Consider the following 23,435-nt stretch of genomic DNA (forward strand, 5'->3'; position numbering starts at 1 on the left):
CCGCCCCTGCGGGAGCCGCGACAAAGCCTGCTCCCCAGGTGGGCTGGGGCTGCCGGTAAAGGGGGCCCCAGCGGGGGTTGGGGGGTCACCATGCCGCAGGGCCTGAGCTGTCTGCCCTTGGTCAGCCCCGACAGGCCCCACCACAGAAAGGGCTAGAAATGGTTCTTCTGGACTTCTTCCCACACAGAGAATGGCTGAGCTAGCTGAGGCAATCTGCAGTTGGCTTTAAAATCAGCAATGGGGAGGGGAAAAGAAACCTCACAACAAACAGTGGTAACAGAAGGTTTGTGTGGGAAGACGGTTAAGTTTGGTCTAAAACAAGCAGTGTCTCTGGTAATGAGCTGTTGTTAGGAAATACGTGGGCCCCCTCAGTGCCTGCAGCACTTTTAAAGAGCACGGTTGCTGTTTCCTTAGGGTTTTTTCGGCGGGGGGGACGAGTGCGGGAAGGCACAGTGAGGTGAGGGAGAGACCCCACCAGAGCATGGGGCATTACAGAGCAGTGAAAAGAAGCATCTCCAAGGGTCACAGCCGTGAACCCAGCTCCGCTGTGCAGCCATGTTCTGCCGTAACAGGTGCACCTCCTCTCGGGCACAACAGGCTCCTGCACGGAGCGAGGGCACCTACAGAGTCGGCAGGGGTCCTGGTGTGAAACAGAGCACACTCCGCTGCGGTGCCCGTTTCACACACGCGCTGCTTATAAAGGGCGTGGGCAGGGTTAGGGAACGTCTGTGAGGACAGTGCAGCTCTCGAGGGCTGGCCAAGGAGAGGGTGTGGTCACCCAACTGTCCAGCGGTCTCACAGGAGCTGTGGCCTCAGGCAGAGCCTGGCCACCTGTCAACCCCCACCTGGCAGGAAGGAGCCAGGGGAGGGAATTCGACAACCCCTCCTCTAATCCACCAGGTTCCTTCCAGATGATCTCTGGGGTACCCTGACCAGAAGGCAGGGCAGGTCTGCCAATGCCAGCATCCAGAGCGAAGCACAGCGTGAGGGGATCTGAGGAGCCAACAGAATACCTAGCACGCCTAGACCCTGGATGGAGCTGGCGGGGGGTGAAAATGGGATAATCATCATAAATTCCTGACAGGCAAATGCTCACTCACTACTCACTTGGTCAGACTATTCATCTGGCATTTACTTAACAAAAGGCTACAACCTTCATTTTCAGGGGGCAAAAGCCAGGATGAGAACAAAGACATGCGGTCATATAACCAGAGTGAAAAACAAAACTTTTTACAAAGTTGACGGATAACATTTATTAAAACATGTCATACAAAAGGGCATGGTCTCTTCTATAAGAAGAAAATATTAAACAGTAACATTCAATTAAGTAAAACCATGCTGTACACTGAAGACAGCAATATATAAAGACAAAACTATTCAACTTTTGCAACACAGGCATAACATTTCACAAAATATCAATAAGATATGCACCTAATGATAATCTGTTTATCATCAAATGGTTTTGTGGCCTAAGAGTCACCTGACTTGCATAAATAAAGTAATATTCTGGAAGAAACATTGGGAACCTCATAAAAGGAAAGAAGGCAGCAGCAACTGACATTATGACACAGGCTTCAAGCAACACTTAAAAAAAAAAAAAAAAAAAAAAAAAAAAAGGTCACATTTGCAAAATGTGTTCCAGCATCTTCCCATTGGGCACTATCAGTAGAGATCAGAAATAAGAAACATGTACCTTTAAATATATAAGTAGCAAAGAAAAAACCCAAACAAACAGACCCTGGTTTTACTCAACAAAGTTAGTGACCCATGAAAGCAATTAAATCACAACATTAGTGTGGCAGACGGGGGTTGGGGAAGGGGGCAAATACGCTGCATGGTTTCCAGCGTCCCTAAATGAGACCTTCACAAAGACAAACACCTGTGGAGCTCCCCCATCCTCACCCAGCAGGCTGCGGCAAATTCCCCTCCCCAGGACAAACCGGGCCACTTCTGCTCTGCCCCTGTGTCACTTCGGCAGCAGTTGGGGATGCGTCTGCCTCGTGCCTCCACAGGAAGAGGTCACTGAGACCAAGCAGCTCTCCCAAACAGCCAGAAGCCAGCGCTGGGTCAGTTTAGCTCAGCAAATGGCCACTAGAATGGAGAGGACCCTTTCGGGCAGACTCTTTGAGAGTTGTGGCCTGCAGAAGGGATTAGAGGAAGGGGAGATCTAGAAATCAGAATCAACAGGCTGGGGCCCAGGAGAGCCTGAGGGTAACCCTCAACACACGCGAGGAAAGGCTACACCAGTCCTTCCTTAGACAGTGATCCCTACTTGACCAAGTGGATTGCTGTAATGTGTAGATCTAAAATTAAAGGCATGGTATAAATACTCATATTAAATACCACTGGTGGTGCCTTGAAGCCCTTTCCCACTGGGATTGGAGAAGAACCACAGTTAAGACCCAAAGTTGGGGACAAATACTTGGTTGTAGGCCATTAACACGATCCCTGAAAGACTGTTTGGAAAATGTTACCCACAACTATCCAAACTCATTTGGAAGGATAAAGATTTTCTAAAGCTGTACTGAGGCTACGGAGAGAGACTATCCAACCCAGAGTGGGTAGGAGAAAAAAGGTAGTAATCCAGTACGATCTCCTAATCCTATAAAGTAAAGTTTATAAAAATTCACTTTCACTATCCAAACTAAGGCAATCTCTTTCCCCCACCTCTCTGAACATGGCCAGCACTTCAGATGCCAACCACTTTGCAGGGTCTGGCTGACCCAACTAGCAACCCGAATTTTAAAGGAAACCCCAACTACCATAAACAACTTAAAACAGCAGATGTGAGGAACTTACACTTTAAATTCTATACTTAGCTGATGTACATCTAAGGATTTCAATAAAAGACACCTTTCTTCACAACACATGAGATAAGTCCCAGCACAAGAGACTACTTCCCAAATTGTCACCCAAGGGCTGCCCACCACTCCTGGCTGAAGGAGCATTCTTTAACATTACTCGTAACAAAGGTGCTGTGCTAATTTCAGCATAACTGAAGAACCATGATTTTTCTGGAATATTTTTATTTTACCTCTCAGACTCTTCTCCCAAAATGTCCCAATGCTCATTTGAATACAATCTTTAATGGGAAACAGCACACCAAACCTTCCAAATTATTAGAAAATGATTTGCTAACACCACGGGAGAGGGTGATCAGCTTTTGGCAGAACAAAATGGCTTCACTGCCTTGGTACTAAAATCAGTAGGAATAAAAAATCAATTTCTTCTCACACATAATGGCTAGGATCATCCCTAAAACCTACTGGCTTCTAACATGAAAAAAAAAAAAGAGAAGGAGCAATTGAACTCTGCTTGCACAGTCACCTCTAGACACATCTGTCAGGTGTGCAGAGAAAGGACTGTAACCGTGAAGTTTTGACACAAAGAGAATATTAATGTGGCAAACAACCAAGAGGTAATATCTAGTTTCTACGTTAAAAAAATCAATATATATATATTTATAATAAAGTTTTAAATACAAAGTGCTTTTTATATATCGAGAATGATACAGTGTTAATGAACAGATCCCTGTTTTGTAATGTTGATTACAAGAGTTAACGGGTAAATAAGTACTTTCTTTCCCCTTTCCAGACAACGTTCAACAAGCCAATGCCTTTGTGGTTGGAGCTTGAGGATGGGAGGCCATTGCCAGCAATGTGTATCACATTAGAGCAAAGCCAAACTTTTAAAACAAAATTTTACCTCAAATCCAGGAAAAGTTATTTTTATTTTACGGAAAGAAGTTTCCACTTAGAAGTAAAAGACCAGTAATTTGTGGAAAAGCTGACATAATAGTAGCACCCTGTCCTACCCTGGTGAGGCCTTCAGGTATCTGACACAGCCTGAAAGCATTCTGAATGGAGGCTTCCTTTTTAACCTAAAACATCTGACCGAGCTGCAGAAAAGGTCCAAGAACAGCAGCTTTTCTTGCTGGCTTCTGGTGCGTACAGCTACGTGGACTTGTAAATTTATGCAGCTTTACCTAGAGTTTGGGAACATGAATCTGGAGGCTACCTTCTAAAATTAGGATTCCTTCTTTCCCCCTTTGGAAACCCCTTCCAGCACTCCTAAGAACGGCAGCATTAGCTCGGTGTGCCCCTCTAAGACTCCCTCCCCCACCAGTGTATTTTCAAGACTCCGCTTGCTTGGTCTTCTCTCCCGCTCAAAAGTCTGCTCTTCCGAGACTTTGGCTGGTCGCTGGGAGTGTCCTGCAGCCTCCATAAGCTTCCACACACAGGGAACTCTCAGCCATGACTTCTGGCTCATTCCCACTAACTGTGGTCACTAACTGACCTCCTCAGGAAGCATCATAATCTGAGAGAGAAATGGCTCAGCAGCCAATGGTACCACGGTCAGAGTCAAAGCAGGCTAGACGCCTACTAGCCGCAGAGCAGATCCCACTGTGTGGATGCTATAATTATACAGGATTTGGGACAGCAAACCAATTAGAAATACCTATCTCTGGCACCCTAGAGAATTGCAATTAGATACAATTGTCCAAACTAAATGTTAGTACTAAAATACAAAACTTTGCCTTATCAAGAGTCTGAAACACATTGTGAGAGTGGCATCTTAACAGAAATTGAAGCTTGTACCGTACGTTGTTTCATACTTAGAACGTCACCCTCTTAGCATCTCCATAGTTAAAATACCCTTTTAGAGAGAATAAAACCAGAGAAGAGGGCTCTGTTAATCACTTTTGCATCCTAGGAATCACATTATCTGTAGCTTTTACATTAAGTAGCATTTCATTCAGTGAGGCAGCTACCAAAACAAATCCACGTTACCTAAGTTATCTATGGTGAGAGCTAAATAAAATTCCAACATGACCTTGTAATAAGTGATCAAAATTGGCTGCCCCCTGAAACAGAACTGGTAGGCTGGGGTCCAGTTCCAAGCGCAGGTGTCTCTATCACCAAGTCCACCTGCCTCAATCACAACAACGGGCCTGAAGTTTTACCTCGCCAGCTGGGAGGTGGGTTAACTTCTCCCCGTTACCCACTCCAGGCCTGGACAGGAACATACAAATTTGAGGAATTAGATTTTTAAATTGGCCTACTTAGAGCTGGTCTTTCAGAAATATCTTCCATTTTTTTTTAAGCTTCTCTCATAATAGCAAGTAGCACGCATCATCTGTGCCCAGATTTGCATAATTACCATAGTTTATTTTTGTGCCTGCCACTCAAGGGCCAGATCCTATTTTTAGTTAGCCTCAGTCGTATTCTGCTCAGCCTTTGCAGCTTCATAGGACTTGGTACAAGAAGTCACGTGCCTGTGGAAACTGTCCCTCCACATAAATCTCTTTGCACAGATATTACACTCATACGGCTTGATGCCTGTATGAATTTTCATGTGGCCCACGAGATGATGCTTCATTTTGAATTTCTTACCACAGACACCACAGCCATAAGGCCGAAGACCGAGGTGCATGCTCATGTGTCGATCTCTCTGACTCTTGTGAGTGAAACTTTTCCCACACTGACAAGGATACAGCTTGTCGGTGGCTGAGAATCCTAAATGGGAAGCTTCTTCTTTAATCCCTGTTACCATTTCGATATTCTCACTGTAGCCTGATGCTAGGGCAGCCTCCTGTCTGTGCCCAATGAGATTCCCATCTGACCTCTCTCCGGAAAACTCTTCCATGGAGGAGCCATAGAAATCCACCTGCTCGTCATAATTGCTTTCATCAGCCTGTTCGTCAAACTCCGCTTCCACTTTTTTCTCCCCGATGTGAAAGTCCTCCTCTACTCCCGAAGGCTGGACCGAGTGCTCCGTCTGCATGGTATTGATGGACTCGGTGACCTGGTGCTCGTCGTAGGTTGCGTGCACATCCATGCCCTCGCATGCCTGTTCAAAGCGCTCGGGCTTCACGTGGATCCAGCGTTTGTGAGCCATTATGCTGGGCTTGCTGTACATGGGCCGGGTGTAGTGGAACTCGGCACTGTCGCTGGCCCCCTCCTCCCCATCCTGGCTCGCCATTTCCGTGCTCAGCCGGTCATGCTCTGTGGACGAGTTGCTGGGAAGGTATTCCTGCTCGGTGAGCTGAGATGACAGCTCGTCTTTGGTGCTCTCCTCTTCATTCTCTGCATCCCTCAGTTCCTGGGCTTTGGGGAAATCAGCATGGCCCCCAGAGCCCAGCTCAAAGCTCTCTACCAGGCCATTATAACTACTACTACTTGGAGACTGGTGGTCACTGCCATGATTCAGCTTCTGACAGAGGACTGTAGGGTTTCCCTCTAAAACCTCAGTGCATTTGTCTACCACATGCCACATCTGGAGGAAGCTTGCTGCTGTTAAGTAACTAACAATTTCTGGAGCAGGCATGACTAGACGTCCCGTATAACTAGATAAGAGAATGTTCTCGAATACTCTTGGGTTCATCACATCAGGTAAAACAATTCTCCTGCTGTTTTTCAGGAGTACCTGGTCACAAAAGTAGGGTGAACTGGCAGCAAGAACAGCTTTGTGTGCCCGGAAAATGTGGCCTTGGACAACAATGGAAACATCACATAATTGTCCTTGCTGGCGCTGCTGGTTCAGTTTCTGCAGAATTGTGCTGGAAAAATCAGGAAATTCTACTCGAAAAGAGTTTGTTCCAGGCTCCATTTCATCACAAATCTTGTTCAGTGCTACAAGAGAAAGAAAAATTAGTACTAATTCTAGCCCAAAGAGGAACTTACTGATCACTAAGAAAACTAAGCCAAGTTGGATAGTTCCATCCAGTCCCCTTGCCTGTGGGCACCAGTGGGAGGAGCATTCATCCCCCAGAGCAAGGCTTACAGGTGTGAGTATGCCGAAAACAGGAACCACCCACCATCAACACGGTAATAACTCTCAATTTTGCCTATGTCTGTGAATGAGAGAAGAGAATCCACAGAGATGTGATCTGTAAGCTATACAAATCTCCTAAATAAAACAGAGTAAATACTTCTACTCCAAACGAACATGGCACCTATCCAAAGGACAGAGTTTTTAAGAGAACTCAGATTCTATCCACATTTGCCAAGTTGGGGTAAGGAAGTAAGGATGGAATTGTGAGAAGGAAGAGCTATGTAACTTCTGAGACAAGAATGAACTCAGCAACTGTAAGGAACAGCAAGACCGTTAGGCTATACGCCAGCATGGGAGTGAGGGGAAAAGGGGGTCAAGTGGCCAGAAGAATCTTGCCTTTGGTCCTTCAGCACCACAGGGGCACACTCACCGAAGCCCCAAACAGTGTTTCTCTGGTGACCATCAGAATTTGAGCCCTTTAGGAGCTTCTGATGTGAAGCAGATGAACTGGGAAGGCAAGGTATTCCTTCTGTCTGGTGGTCTCCAAGTTGTTTATAGACCAAAGAGCATAGTAAATATTGTCCCTGTTACTGAATGAACTCAATCCGAAGATAAAACTAAAACAAAGAATAAAGGATCGCCTGTGCTGTTACTGTAAATATATTTTGTGGGGTAGTCAAGCATTAGAGAAAATTTCAAATAGCAACAATCAATAAGATAAACTTCGTTTGAGATCCTGTTCACACACTGTAATTCCATAGTAAATTAAAATAAACCAGTAAACCCGAGAGATTTATTGGCGCTGTCACCTGGTTCCAATACTATATCCAAACACTGTTAAATGCCAGATTTTCTAAGTATGAGATTAAAAACAAAGCAAACAAACAAAAAACCCCCCAAAGATTGAAAGTCATCTTCGAGAGATAGGGAGAAAGACCAAGAAAAGAAACCAATGTTTCTTGAGTAATCACTATATAGCAGGGGCTATACACCTTTTTTTCCCACTTAATCTTTATGACTGCAAATGTGGAGACTGATATTCTCAAGTTCAGCTATTTCAGGTAACTTTCCCAAGGTTAAAATAAGAGCTAGTTTTTATGAAATTGGAATTTGATTGACTGTGGGTCTCTATGACTTCAAAGCCTATGCTATTTTCCCTATAACATCATTCTGCCTCTTCTAGGAAGATGCTAAAATACCATGTTACTCATTATTAATTTTTAGAGGTAACATAGTATTTTTAGAAAGAAATATTAATTTATGGCTACACCTCTTAAAACATTTCATGATAATTTAAAGCAAAAATAGACCAGGAAATAAACTATCCAGGTATCTGTAATTTCAAAAGGAGAAGTTGATAGTATGTAAACATAAGACTTAGAAAGTATGGAAATTCTGAGAACCGTATCTGGGTATACAGATTCTCTGCTAGACCACATCACTGTAGAATTTGGATTTTAGCTATTTAAAAAAAAAAGGGGGGGGGATAATATACACATGTAAAGGCATTTACAGAAACTTGTTTAAAAAACAAAAAACAAAAACCAAAATTCTTCACCAATTGTTCCTATCCCTCCTCCCAAAGAAAATCACCATTAATAAATTCAGATATTTCTAGAAATTTTTATATGCATTTATCAGAATAGATCATATATATCCTTTAAAAAATCTTACCCAAATGGGTTCATTACCTACATTTTATTCTGCATTTAGCTTTTGTCACTTAATAGATTTTGGGAGAACTTCTGACATGGTATAGACTGTGTCTCCCCAAATTCATGTTGACACCTATTCCCTCAATGCGATTACATTTGGAGGAGGGTTTTTAGGTGGTGATGAGGTCACCAGGGCAGAGTCCTCATGAATGGAATTACTGCTCTTTTTTTTTTTTTTTAAAGATTTTATTTATTTATTTGACAGAGAGAGATGACAAGCAGGCAGAGAGGCAGGCAGAGAGAGAGGAGGAAGCAGGCTCCCCGCCGAGCAGAGAGCCTGATTTGGGGCTCGATCCCAGGACCCTGGGATCACGACCGGAGCCGAAGACAGTGGCTTAACCCACTGAGCCACCCAGGCGTCCCTGGAATTACTGCTCTTATAACAGAGACACAGGGGCACCTGTCTGGCTCATTTGGTAGGAGCATGTGACTCAATCTCAGGGTAGAATTGAGTTTAAGCCCCACACTGACTGCAGAGTTTAATAAAAACGTTAAAAAATTACAGGAGACACAGAGACTATTCGGCCCTTTTGCCCATGTGAAGACACATGGAAAAGACAAGTTAGCTATGAACCAGGGAGTGGGTCCTCTCAACACACAGAATCTGCAAGCGCTTTGACCCTGGACTTCTTAGCCTCCAGAATTACGAGAAATAAATTTCTGTTGTTTATAAGCCAACCAGTCTATGGTATTTTGTTACAGTAGCTCAAATGAACGAATGTACTATATTAGCACAGAAAGAACTCATTCAGTTCTGTTTAATGACGATATAGCTCCTGCTATATGGACATATCCTAATTTAAGCAGCTCTCTTCTTATAGAATTTCAATTGTCTGGGCTTTTGAAATTAAGAGCAATGCTATTATAATATATACAATATAATTATACATCTGTGCATAACTATCTTAGCATATCCTTGGAAACATCTATAAGGTAATCTCTACCAATGGAATTGTTGGGTCAAAGGGCTGCGGATTTGACATTCTGATATATATTACGAAGCCACTTTTCGGAAAGGTTGTACCAAGACACACTCCTACCAACAAGGAACAATAAGGTCTACTCCTCCACACTCTTAACAACACTAGCTATTATCAAACCAGGGGGAAAAAAGTTTCCAAATCTCCTAAGTGAATAACCCATAATTCATTGTTGTTTTGATCAACATTTCTTTAATTATGAATGAGAATGATATTCTTGGTTCATGTTTACTGGTCATTTGTTTTTCCTATAAATTATCAGTCATATTGTTTGCTCAAATAAACTGGGCAATTAATCTTACTGATTTGTAGTTTTTTGTAAATGAAATTTATAACTTTGAAATGTATACAAATTACCCAATCTTTGCTTTTATGGCTCCAGGGTTTTGTATTAGACACAGAAAGGCATTCCCAACTCCAAGATTACTTTTAAAAAGTTAAAAGCATTTGTTTTTTCCCCCTGGTGCCATTTTTTAAAAAAGCACTTAAATGTTTAATACACGAAGAGTTTGTTTCGGCATAAGGAGTAAGGTTAGGATTCCAGCCCCTTTCCCTCAAAATGTCTAGCCTATTTTCCCAACACTACTACTGAACACTAATCTTTTCCTCAAGATTTCAAGTATCTTTTGTGGAATCTTAAGTGACTGAGAACAAGACTTTTAAAAATAATTCTACAAAAATAAAGGTCATAAGTGATATTAAAGGAAGTGGTGAAAAAGGGAGCTCTAGGGATCAGTCCCTCCACCAAAACAACCAGTAAGCTGCTGAATAATCAGAAGCAACTATTTCAGAACTCTGGAATCTGATTAGACACTTGTAGCAACCAAGACAATGCTGGCTGAAGGGAGAGGCGTTGAACTTCACCAAGAGAGCTGTATGCACAAACCAACTATAAACCCCATTCCTCACCCCTGTGCCAGTCTGTGGGACAGTGGCCCACATTCCTGAAGTGGCTGGCTCATACCAGGGAGGACGAGGATTACATCTTTCAAAAGCTGAGGGTTTGCATTCTGGCCAGTATGGTGGATCCACATAGCTTTGTTTTGGCCCGCTCAAGCAGCAATGTCTTCCTCAGCAGCATCGATCATAAACTTTTTTCCGACCGTAAGATTTTTTTCAAAAAAAGATATTTATTTATTTATTTGACAGACAAGAGATAACAAATAGGCAGAGAGGCAGGCAGAGAGAGAGGAAGGGAAGCAGGCTCCCCGCTGAGCAGAGGGTCCGATGCGGGGCTCAATCCCAGGACCCTGGGATCATGACTTGAGCCAAAGGCAGAGGCTTTAACGCAATGAGCCACCCAGGTGCCCCTTGACCGTAAGATTTTTGAAAAGATAAACACACTCCCCTGCCATCCACCCCCAGGGCCCGAGTCCAAGTATTTAAGGAAGTTTGTCAGGTCACAGGCTGACCATGTAATAAAGCAACAGAAACTTCAGTGACTACATGCAATAAGGGATGTAGACTTTGCAAAATCATTTGGAAAAACTGTCATGCAAACAAATTACTTCAGCCCTCAAAAAGTAACAAAAGAAATCCCATAGGATAGGAAGAATCTGATTTCAAGAGTTAACCATATTAGAATACATAAAACGTTCCAGCTCTCAACCAAAAACTACAAAGTAAAAGGAAAACAGGTGCATTCACAAGAAAAAGAATAGTAGAAACTATCCCTGAGGAATTTCAGACATTGGAATTACTAGCTTAAGTTGTTAAATCATCTCCCTTGTATGTGCTCAAATTGCTTAAAAAAAAAAAAAAAAAAAAAAAGACAAACCCCCCAAACCCCACTATGGACAAAAAAACTAAAGGAAATCAGGAGAAAAATGTCAGTAAGGAGACAGAAATGATAAAAATGAACCAAACAAATTCTGGAGCCAAGAATAATAGCTGTGTTGTGGGCTGCATTATATCCCTTCAAAATTCATGTTGAAGCCCTGACTCCTCAAGCACCCTAGAACGTGATTGCTATGAGATGTTGAGTTGTTGTTAGGGTGGACCCTAATCCACTCTGACTAGTATTATTTTAAGGAATGAAATTTGGACACACAGAGAAACATGTGAGGCGCGCACAATGTGAAGATACAGTGAAAAGATGGCCATCTGCAAGCCGAGAATAAAGGCCTCAGGAGAAACCAAATCTACCAACACCATGATCTTGGTCTTTTAGCCTCTGGAACTGTGAAATAACAAATTCCCGTTATTTAAGCCATCTAGTTTGTGATGTTTTTGAAAGACATAGGAAACAAATACAGGTTGAAATTAAAAATTTACAAGAGGAGTTCGATGGCAAATTTAAATAGGCAAAAGGAAAAAAAAATCAGCAAACTCAAGGACAAAGCAATTCCAACTATCCAGCCAGAGGGATAGGAAGAAAAATGAAGAGAAATGAGCACAATCTGAGGTACCTGTGGGACACCATTAAATGTACCAACATGCACACCATGGGGGTCTCCAATAAAAGAAAAGACAGAAACAGTATTAAAAGAAATATTGGTAGAAAACTTCCCCTTATAAAAGACAAACCCATACATCCAAAACGCTCAAAAAACTCCCAAGTAGAGTAAAATTAAAGAGATCCACATTAGACACACTAGAAGTTAAATAGCAGGAAGTCAAAGACAAGGGACTTGAGAACAGCAAGAAAGAAGTGCCTGATCACATAAAAAAGGATCTTTAGTTAGATTTATAGCTAATTTTCATCAAAGACCATCAGGGCCAGAAGGCAGTGGTATGACAATAAAAGTGGTAGAAGAAAAAACTGTCAACTTGTAATTTTCTATCTGGCAAAACTATCCTTTCTTGAATAAAGGAGAAATTAAGACAGTCCCAGATAAACAAAAGCTAAGGACATTCATTACCAGTAGACCTCCTCTACCAGAAATGATAAAAAGAGATCCATCAGGCCACTATAAAAGAATACTAGGTAGTAATTCCAAGTCACATGAAGGAATAAAGACCACTGATAAAGATTAGCAACGTAAACATAAAAGCTGTTATTATTCTTTTGACTTATAACTCCTTTTTTTCCTGTATGCTTTAAAAGATAAATGCATAAAATAGTTATAAATCTATGTCGATAGACAACATATGAAAATGTAATCCATGACAATAACAGAAAGGGGAGGGATAGATATCTAAGTAACAGAGTGTGTACTACTGAAACTAAGTTTGGGGGTGCCTGGATGGCTCAGCTGGTTAAGCATCCAACTTGATTTCGGCTCAGGTCATGATCTTAGGGTGCTGGGCGTGCTTAAGATTCTCTCTCCCCCTCTCCACATCTTCCCGCCCCCGCAAGTCAAGTGGACTTGTGTGCTCTCTCTTAAAAAAAAAAAAGAAAAAAAATAAAGTAAAAGGAACTAAGATTGAATTAGTCAAACTAAGTTGCTGCTAAGTTTAAGAGGTTAACTGTAAACCTCAATGTAATTACTAAGACTATACATGGAAAGGAAAGAAAAGAATCAAAATGGCGTACCAAAGGAGAGTAAATAAATGTTTTTATTTTATTTTTTAACACACACACAACCACACACACACACACACACACACACACACAAGATTTACTAGACAGAGAAAGTCATAGTGAGGGAGGGAACACAAGCAGGGGGAGTCGGAGAGGGAGAAGCAGGCTTCCCACGGAGCAGGGAGCCCGATGTGGGGCTTGCTCCCAGGACCCTGGGATCATGACCTGAGCCAAAGGGAGATGCTTAATGACTGAGCCACCCAGGTGCCCCTTAACGGTTTTTAAAAGGTAGTAAGGGAGGAATTGTGGAACAAAAAACATACAAGATATATAGAAAACAGCTAAACGGTAGAAGTAAATCCTTCCTTATCAGTATTTAAATGTAAATGGATTATACTCCCCCATTAAAAGTTGGAGACTGGCAGAATGGATTAAAAAACATGATTTATTTATATCTTATCTATAAGAGACATGTAAAATGAGAGAAAAGATATTCCACGCAAAGAGTAACCAAAAGAGTTGGAGCGACTATATTATTATCAGACAAAATAGAATTTAAGTCAAAAAGGTTACAAGAACAAAGGACATTATATACGGATAAAAGGTTCAATCTATCAAGATGATATAACAACCATAAACATATATGTACCCAACAAGAGAAATATATATGGGACAAAATATATGAAGCAAAAAATGGACAAAACTGAATAGAGAAACAGACCAATCTACAACAACAGGTGGTGACTCCAACTTCTTTCAGTAATAGAAAAAACCAGATTTAGGATCTAAAAGGAAATAGAGGACTTAACATTATTACAAATCAATGACACCTAAAAGAATACAGAATATAAAAAGTAATAAAGCTCTGATACATGCTACAATATAAACATGGAAAACATGCCAAATCATGCTAAACATTAACTTGAAGCTAGACACAAAAGGACACAATTGTGTAATTTCACTTATGAGAAATATCTAGAATGGGCAGATTCAGAGACAAAAAAGTAGATTAGAGGTTATTATTGGCTCAGGGGAATTAGAAATGGGAGTTATTACCCTGGGATCACAACCTGAGCCAAAGGCAGAGGCTTTAACTCACTGAGCCACCCAGGCGCCCCTGATATATGTATTTTTTAACCACACATTAAAAAAACCCCAAAACCTGGGAAGAAAAAAAAATCACAGAACTTTATTTTCAACTATGTCAAGGTGGTAATGGTCTTTAAAATTTAAAAGTATCTGACTTTTGGGGTGCCTGGCTGGCTCAGCTGGTGGAGCATGTGAATGTGACTCCTGATCTTGGAGTTGTGAGTTCGAGCCTCATGCTGGGCATAGAGGTTAAAAATAAAATACTTTAGAAAAATATAAATAAAATACAACCTCTACCCCTTAACTTTGGGTGAGTGTGGTATTTCTACACGTTCCCTGATCTTACTAACCTGCAAAGCCTGAACTTCTCCTTTGGGTTTTCCTGCTATATAAGCCTATTTAAAAGCTCACAAGCAGCTGTTACCTATATTAATAGTATGGCTGTTGTTTCAATTAAAAAAAAAAAAAAAAACTTTGACAGAAGTAATTAACTCACAATAAACACTTAAATAAGTACACCACCATGAACTACCATATGCAAAATACTGTGGGAGAATTTCTAAAATGATCAAGGAATCTCACTGTACAGAGTTTATAATCTGGTAGGGGAGATTAAGAAAAATGCATACAACTGTGTTATTCAAGGAAAAGCCTGATAAAAGCACCACAAGAGAATTATAAACTCAAGAGAAATTCAGAGGAGGGGACCTGGTATACCCTACAGTCATATGTCCTTTCACAATAAATTTCAGTATCACAGAGTAAGATGGAAGACTTGAAAGCAATATATAATTCTTCCCATCTACCATATCCTAACCAAAATAATCTAGGAAAAATGAAAAAATTGGCCTTAGTCCTGGAAACTAGCGACCAGAGTTATCTGGTTAAACTTTAATTAAGGACAGAGTTGAGATGGGGCCAGACTGAAAGACGCATTACTCCTGCAACTCCACCTACTACTCAGACAATCCTGGTATAGTAGCAGCAATGAAGAACGCTAATGCCTGTTCATTCGAAGGTCCATCCAGGGCTACAACTGCAGAGCGGACTATGCGACAGGTCCTGCTGATTAGCAACATTCGTAGCTGGCTATACTGGAATACCGAAGGTTGCACAGTGCCTCAGTAGAAATTTTTTAAAAAACTTGACATGAGAGGGTGGGGCTCAGGAGTAGCCCCAGGAAGGAGGTAGAGACATTTGTCGGCTGGACCAAGACACGTTGAGTGTCTTGTCTTCAGCTTGGGTTGTGATCTTGGGGTCCTGGGATCCAGCCCCGTGTCTGGCTCTTGGCTCGGTGAGGAGGTCTGCTTCTCCTCCTCACTTTTTCTCTGTGCGTGTGCTCTCTCAAACAAATAAAATCTTAAACAATTTCCCTAACACAGAATAAAGTGCACAGAGCTCAAGCTCTCCTAAGAGTACCTAAGACCTAGCCTCTGGCCCAGCCATTCAAGTTAACCCCTGGTGTCAGGATGATTCAGCCTGTCTTCCAACTAAAGAGCTAAGAGATGATTCTAACAGCATTCGTGTATATGGTAAAACAAACAAATAAACAAATAAAACAAAAACAAACCACCCACAAAGGTGGAAATTTTTCACACCCAAGCAGAATGTTTCCCATTAAAGAATTAAAAACCTGACTGGTCAGGATGCCTGGGTGGCTCAGTGGGTTAAGCCTCTGCCTTCAGCTCAGGTCATGATCTCAGGGTCCTGGGATCCAGGCCAGCATCAGGCTCTCTGCTTGGCAGGGAGCCTGCTTCCCTCTCTCTCTCTGCCTGCCTCTTTGCCTACTTGTGATCTCTGTCAAATAAATAAATAAAATATTTTTTAAAAACCCAACCAACCAAACAAAAAAAATACCTGATTCGTTTCATTCTGTAAGTACATGAGGTCTGTAAATACATTCTACAATAACAAAAAAGAAAACAGTAATGAGTTAACAAAGAGCACAGTTTTGTTGCTGTTTTTTAAAGCAAGCTCTGTTTTTTAAAGCAAACCCAATGTGGGCTTGAATTTAAGACTCCAAGATCAAGAGTCACTAGCCATACTGACTGACCCAGACAGTCACCCCTAAAGAGCACAGCTTAGGCAGCATTTTTATTTTTATTCATTTAGTTTTTATTTTTAGTAGGCTCCATGCCCAGTGCGGAACCCAATGTGGAGCCTGAATTTACAACCCTGAGATCAAGACCTGAGCTGAGACCAAGAATCAGATGCTTAACCAACTGAGCCACTGAGGTGCCCCTCTAGATAGCATTTTAATTTTTATTTTTTAAAAATATTTTATTTATTTATTTGACAGATAAAGAGCAAGAGAGCACATGGGCGTGCGTGCACACACATGCGCAGGGGGATAGGCAGAGGGAGAATCAGACTTCCTGCTGATCCTGGAATCATGACCTGAGTGGAAGGCAGACACTTAACCGACTGAACCACCCAGACGCCCTTAGACAGCATTTTCAAAATGAGGACTCCAGGAGCGCCTGGGTGGCTCGGTGGGTTAAAGCCTCTGCCTTCGGCTCAGGTCATGATCCCAGAGTCCTGGGATCGAGCCCCACATCAGGCTCTCTGCTTGGTGGGAAGCCTGCTTCCCCCCACCCCCTGCCTACCCCTCTGCCTACTTGTGATCTCTGTCTGTGAAATAAATAAATAAAATCTTAAAAAAAAAAAAGTTTCCACAAACTTATGAAAACATGGTATATATGAAAAAAAAATAAGGGCTGATGACTTGAAGATGCAGAGAAACTAGTAACAGAGCAGAAATGTAAACAGGCGATTAGGTGCAGAACCACAACAATAGAAAATGGAATCAGTGATGTGGAAGGCACCCTAGGGGAACTTTTACCAGAATGCAGGAGGAGAATAAAATTATGAAAACAGCAAGAAAGAAGAGGATAGAACAGGAGAAATGGGAATAGAGATCCAATGTATGGCTAGTTAGTGTCCTTCAGACAAAGAATTGAATAGAGTAGAAGGAGCAATCAAATAAAATACTTAACAAAAGAAAATTTCTGAGTGAAAAATCTTGAGTATTCAGAAGTCTTGCTTCAGTACAGGGGGCAAATTAGCCCCAGACATAATGTAGCTCTGGTCCTGTTAAACAGATCTTGAAAATAAGCCTCAAAGGGATCAAACTATTCAGAATATCTACATAGTACAGAAATATCCAGAGCCCAAGAAAGTAAAACTCATGCCTACCGTCTAATGAAAAATCACTAGACATGCAAAGCAGCAGGAAAATATAAACCATAATAAAGAAAGAAAAAAATGTGATCAATAGAAATAGACCCAGAAATGACAAATTTATATAACTGGTAGAAAATTCTGTATTCCATATGTTTAAAATATAGCTTTCCTGTATTTAAACAGGGAAGCTATTAAAAAAAAAAATCAACCAAAAAACCACACACACCCAAATCGAATTTCTATGGATTAAACACAAATAAGCAGGGGTGCTTGGGTGTCTCAGTCGTTAAGTGTCTGCCTTTGGCTCAGGTGATGATCCCAGGGTTCTGGGACTGAACCCCACATCAGGCTCCCTGCTTGTGTTCTCTCTCTCGCTGTCTCTGTCAAATAAATAAATAAATTCTTTAAAAAACAAAACACAGATAAGCCAACACTGAAGAGTAACAATACTGCAGAAAAAAGATCAGTGAACCTGAAAACACAGCAAGAGAAACAACCTTAAATAAAATGGGGGGGGGGGAGGGTTGGGGAGGACCAAAAAAAAAAAAAGGAGAGGGGAAGGGGAAACAAAGTATCAGTAAACCCTGAGAAACTTTAAGGCACCTAATTGGAGTCCCTGAAGGAGAAGAGGTGGAGGTAAATTTACTTGAAGAAATAATAGTCAAAATCTTTCCAAATTTCATAAATACAACAAATCCACACATCTAAGAACCTCAACAAATTCTAAGCACAAGCATAAAGAAAATTTCCCCAAGCTATACCATAATCAAATCACTTCAAACCAGTAAAAAGAAACTCTTAAAAGCAGCCAGAGGGGAAAAAGACCCATTCTGTACAGAGAACCAAGGATAAGAAAGGCTGCAAACTTCCTATCAGAAACAATGTCAGTCAGGAGACTGTAGACAATGCAAGACGGGCATCTTCAAAGTACTAAAAGTAAAAACCTGTCAACCTATATTCTATACCCAATCAAAATAGCTTTCAAAATAAAGGCAAAATACTTGTTCAGATACAGAAAAGATAGTGGAATTCACCATCAAAAAGGTCAAAAGTCAAAAGAATGGGTTTATGAAAACAGCAAAAAGCCAAGCAACATTATTAATATCAAAGTAAGAGTCAATGTAAAAAGTATCAAATGGGACAAGAGCTTATTGTTCTTATTGTTTTTTTGCAAGTTTATTGTTAGTTGATGAATTCCATAATTCATAATGAGGATTATCTTGCAAACTGTGTGTAAATGTAATATAGTCTCCAGGAAACAAGAGTGACAGAAACATAACTGTAGTAAGAAATATAATTTTCCCTCTTTTAATTCTTTAATCAGGTAGGCAAAGGATAACTGGAATGTAGAAACTTAGACAGGTATCACTGGTAATGCTAATTTAAATGAAACATACAACCTCTACAGTCTACAAATAACACATCTTTTTAAATTTTTTTAGGACATTTACCAAAAAATAAAAAAGAGAGAAAAAAGTGGGCACACACACCAGAGCACATCTGATTACATGTGATTATACATTATAATAAATAAAGAAATATTAAAGAAAAAAATCTTAAACCCCCCAGTAAATTAAACAAAATTCTTAATTCTAAAACAATGAAGAAACTAAAACTGCAGTGTCAAATTCACAAAATTTGGAATAAAGAATGGACTATAAAAACATTATAGAAACTTTAAGACAGAAGACAATTCCACACTAAGAAATTTCAAAATCTCATGGATAAAAAGTTTTACAGAGAAGTATAAATTATCAGAACTGACCTGAGAAGAAAAAAAAGTCTGAAGAGTTTACTGTGCAGAAATTCTGAAATAGTTCAAATGATTTCCAAAAGCACACCAGGCTTAGAATAATTTACGGGAAAAATTTTTAAAGCAAATTAATTCCTATACTGTATAAACTGTTTCAGAGGGGAACGAGGAGCAAGGGAATAACGGTGGGAGAAAACTTACTACTTTTATTTAAACTCTGGTATCTAAATTAGATATGATAAAACTATAAGCCCGTCTCACTTACTAACAAAGAAAAATTATAAATCATATGGCATTCTGGTTTGTTTTCTTTAATCTCTTGTGGGTCAAGCGCACTGTGAGTATGGCACACTGAAGAAACTGAATTCTTGCCCCCATCCCACTGAGGGCAAGGCCCTCACCCATGCTAAAACTACCACCAGAAAGCCAGCTGGCAAGCTCTCTCTGAGCTCTTCATTCAAGATCACTCCTATGCTTCATGTGGGAAGGACTGCTCGGATTACCCTGCTAAAGGCGCCGTCTGAACTTTAAATGTGGGCACTTGGGGCAGCACTGAAAACTTCTCAGTGATATGCAGATTGAAAGACAATCTGCTGATGCACTTAAAAGCAGGAGTAAGTCAAAGAAGTACAGGCTTAATTATAAGATTTCAGCAAGGGCGCCTGGGTGGCTTAGCATCTTAAGCATCTGCCTTTGGCTCCATTTATGATCCCGGAGTTCAGGGATGGAGCCCCGTATAGGGCTCCCTGCTCCACGGGGAGTCTGCTTCTCCCTCTGCCCCTCACCCAGCTCCTTGCTCACTCTCTCTTTCTCTCTCAAATAAATGATTAAAATCTTAAGAGAAAAGATTTCAGTAAATGTAATCAAGGTTTGAGGCCATGAAAGTAACAGTGACTATGGAGAACAGAGAGGTAGAACTGGTAGGAGTGACTGAATTGCTCAGCAGAAAGATGCAAGGGGTAGTGCAAGACACAAACAATCCCATCCAGGGAGTGGAAAGGTAACCTCCAACATGGGAGAAAATATATGCAGATCACATAACTGTTAAGTGCTCTGTATTCAGAATATATGAAGAAGTCTGAAAATTTAATAGCAGACAACTGAAAAATGGGCAAAGGATTTGAACAGACATTTCTCTAAAGAAGATATACAAATGAGCACACAAAAAATGCTCAGTATCATTATTCACTAGGGAAAGGCAAATTCAAACCACAAGGAGAGATAACCATTCAGATGGCTATGATAAATAAAACAGACAAAAACAATTATTGACATAGATGTGGAAGGATCAAAACCATTATATATTGCTCATATGAATATAAAGTGGTACAGCCACTTTGGAAAACAGTTTGGCAACCCCTCAGTGAGTTAAACACAGAGCTACCATGTAACTCAACAATTCTACTCATAGATCTATACCCAAGAGGACTGAAAACATATGGTATGATATCCACACAAATATCCACAATAGCAATATCCATCATGGCCAAAAAGTGGAAATAACCCAAAGGTCCTCATCTGCTGACTGAATAAATAGAAGGTGATATATCCATACAATGAAACAGTATTCCCTTTTATTATGTAAGTTTTCTTTTTTAAAAGATTTTATTTATTTATTTGACAGAGATCACAAGTAGGCAGAGAGGCAGGCAGAGAGGCCTCCCTGCTGAGCAGAGAGCCCGATGCGGGGCTCAATCCCAGGACCCTGGAATCATGACCTGAGCCAAAGGCAGAGGCTTTAACCCACTGAGCCCCCCAGGCGCCTCTATATAAGTATTCTTATATTATGTCATTCTTTTGGCAATAAAAAAGAACGAAGCGCTGACAGATGTGGCAACATGGCTGAACCTTGAAAACATGATGCTAAGTGAAAGAAGGTAGATACAAAAGGCCACATCTTGTATGATTCCATTTATAAGAAATGTCCAGAACAGAAAGATTTATAGACAAAAAGTGAATCAGTGGCTGCCAGAAACTATGGGGAAAGGAAACGGTAGTGACTGACTGCCAACTGGGGTTTTCGGGCGGCGGGGGGGGGGGGGGCGGGGATGAAAATCCTCAAATTAGGTTGTGGTAATGGCTATCTGAATATACTAACCCACTAAATATACTAAAAAACTTTTAATTGCACATGAATTATATCTTAATCGAGCAGTTTGAAAAATAAAGTAATGCAAGGTAAACTAGTTACTGACTACAAAGTTTCCAAACTGGGTAACAGGGAAAAATCTAATTATAGAGATAACAACAGTATCTACTATTCATTAAATGTGTGCATTGTACCAAAATCTGTACAAAAGCACTGTATATATTTTATCTTAGTCCTCAAAATAACCCACTGGATAGGGTTTTTTTTTTTTTAAGATTTTTGTTTATTTATTTGACAGAGAGAGATCACAAGTAGGCAGAGAGGCAGGCAGAGAGAGAGGGGGAAGCAGGCTCCCTGCAGAGCAGAGAGCCCGATTCAGGGCTTGATCCCAGAACCCTGGGGTCATGACCCGAGCCAAAGGCAGAGGCTTAACCCACTGAGCCACCCAGGCACCCCTGGATAGGTATTTTTTATTCCTATTGTATAGAATATATAATACGAAACAGACAAAGAGGTACACCATCTGCTTAAGGTCATATAACTAGTGGGTGGCGAAGTTGGGTTCAAAACACTTGCTCAGGCCCAATATAGCCTGATGATAGTATGAAAGGTAAAGGTGAATACTATTTTCACAAATAAATGGAAATAATCTATAATATACAATACATTCCTAAACTCCAGAGCAAATTATTTACAATCTTCAGACTTAATGATGTACTAGCAATTTTATTTATCTTGCACATAGTTCAGTTTTAAAACAATGACAACAATAACCCAATAGTAACCCAACCTATTCCCACTCACGCCCTCCATAGTTCATGGAGGCTCTCTGGCTTTTTTTAAAAGCAGGGAAAAACTGGGAAATATTGAAGAATCACCGAGCTCTAGATGATCTTCAAGGTATCTTCCAACTTTGATGAGTTTAACAGTAGCCTGTATTAATTATACAGCTAAAGAATAGTATGTCAAGTTTTAGACATTAATAGGGAAGTAGGCCCTTCAGTCCTGAAGCCCTCCAGAGATTTCACAATCAGATCAGAGGGTAATTTGCATGCTTACTATAGGGAGCACATTTATTTTTTATTTATTTATTTTTTTTCTTAAAGATTTTATTTATTTATTTGAGAGAGAGACAGTGAGAGAGAGACTGTGAGAGAGAGCATGAGCAAGGAGAAGGTCAGAGGGAGAAGCAGACTCCCCGTGGAGCGGGAGCCTGATGCGGCACTCGATCCCTCCCGGGATCATGACCCGAGCCGAAGGCAGTTGTCCAACCAACTGAGCCACCCAGGCGTCCCTAGGGAGCACATTTATTTATTTATTTATTTTTAAAGATTTTATTTATGTATTTGACAGAGAGAGATCACAAGTAGGCAGAGAGGCAGGCAGAGAGAGAGAGAGAGAGGAGGAAGCAGGCTCCCTGCTGAGCAGAGAGCCCGATGTGGGACTCGATCCCAGGACCCTGAGATCATGACCTGAGCCGAAGGCAGCGGCTTAACCCACTGAGCCACCCAGGCGCCCCGGGAGCACATTTAAATACAGTAAATACCACTTCAGTAAATCTAAAGACTGGCGCAAATGTATAAAAATACCAATACCCCATGCCTACCAAAATTCTTTGTATTTAGCCAAATGCTTTACAGTTCACAAAACAGACTAGGGAAACCTGGGCTCTTGTAATATCCCTGAATCCTCATACTAATTTTAAAAATGAGTAAACTGAAGCTCAGGAAGGTTAAAAGACCTGTCCCACATCATATATCTCAGAAGGGTAGGTCAGGATTCAAAACAGTTTAATTTAAATCTATTATTTTTCTAAGTTAAAACAAGTCACTCAGCAGAGAAGTTTCTGTGAAGTTAAATAATGTAAAGCAGTGACTGGTCTTAAAATACACAAGAGCTCCTCCCCAGAATAGAAGTATAAGCAACTCTGGTCTAGAGCAATTAAATACAACTACATCATTATTTTTGCTGAAAAGAAGTATTTTAGTAAAAAATTTAAAAAACCTTTCTTTTTAGTAAGTTCATAGCTTACCTAATGCAAAGCTGTATTCCTAGGAAAAAGCCCTTTATGCCATGGCCATCAGAAAGCAGTAAGGATGAATGAGGAAGAGAAACCCATTTCTCTGTTTTGCTTCAAATTAAAATCGCACTGACTTCTGAAAGAAAAAAATCATGTTGAAAATGTAAAAGAGATGCTGGTGACATTTACCGTGTCTGTGTACCTTCCTAATAAATACTATAGGTGTGTGAGCAGCAGAAAGAAAACTAATCAACACTGGTATTTTTGGTTATATTAACTTCAGTTCTGTACCTTCTTTGCTTCTGTGTTGTATTTTTTAGCTTATTTATTCTTCTAAAAGATTTTTATTTATTTATTTGACACAGAGAA

At 40.6% G+C, this 23,435-nt stretch overlaps 1 protein-coding gene across 11 annotated transcripts in view; it reads right to left on the minus strand.

Moving 5' to 3' along the window:
* Positions 1-1,227: 1,227 nt before the first annotated feature.
* The window catches only part of ZBTB43 (zinc finger and BTB domain containing 43), a 35,650-nt gene continuing 13,442 nt past the window's right edge, over positions 1,228-23,435 (minus strand). For 6 of the 11 annotated variants that reach the window (XM_032307601.1, XM_032307603.1, XM_032307599.1 and 3 more), the window contains exons 2-3: positions 23,079-23,202; positions 1,228-6,632 (exon numbers count right to left, since the gene is read on the minus strand). In XM_032307601.1, coding sequence (XP_032163492.1) covers positions 5,206-6,609 — 1,404 coding nt within the window. In that variant the 5' untranslated portion in view covers positions 6,610-6,632; positions 23,079-23,202 and the 3' untranslated portion in view covers positions 1,228-5,205. Of the gene's footprint in view, positions 6,633-13,163; positions 13,718-15,878; positions 15,924-17,544; positions 17,585-23,078; positions 23,203-23,435 lie in introns of those variants that run through there. The other 5 variants (XM_032307608.1, XM_032307607.1, XM_032307606.1 and 2 more) reach the window with 4 other exon arrangements.

This window comes from Mustela erminea, chromosome 12, assembly GCF_009829155.1.
Source record: "Mustela erminea isolate mMusErm1 chromosome 12, mMusErm1.Pri, whole genome shotgun sequence".
NCBI lineage: Eukaryota > Metazoa > Chordata > Mammalia > Carnivora > Mustelidae > Mustela > Mustela erminea.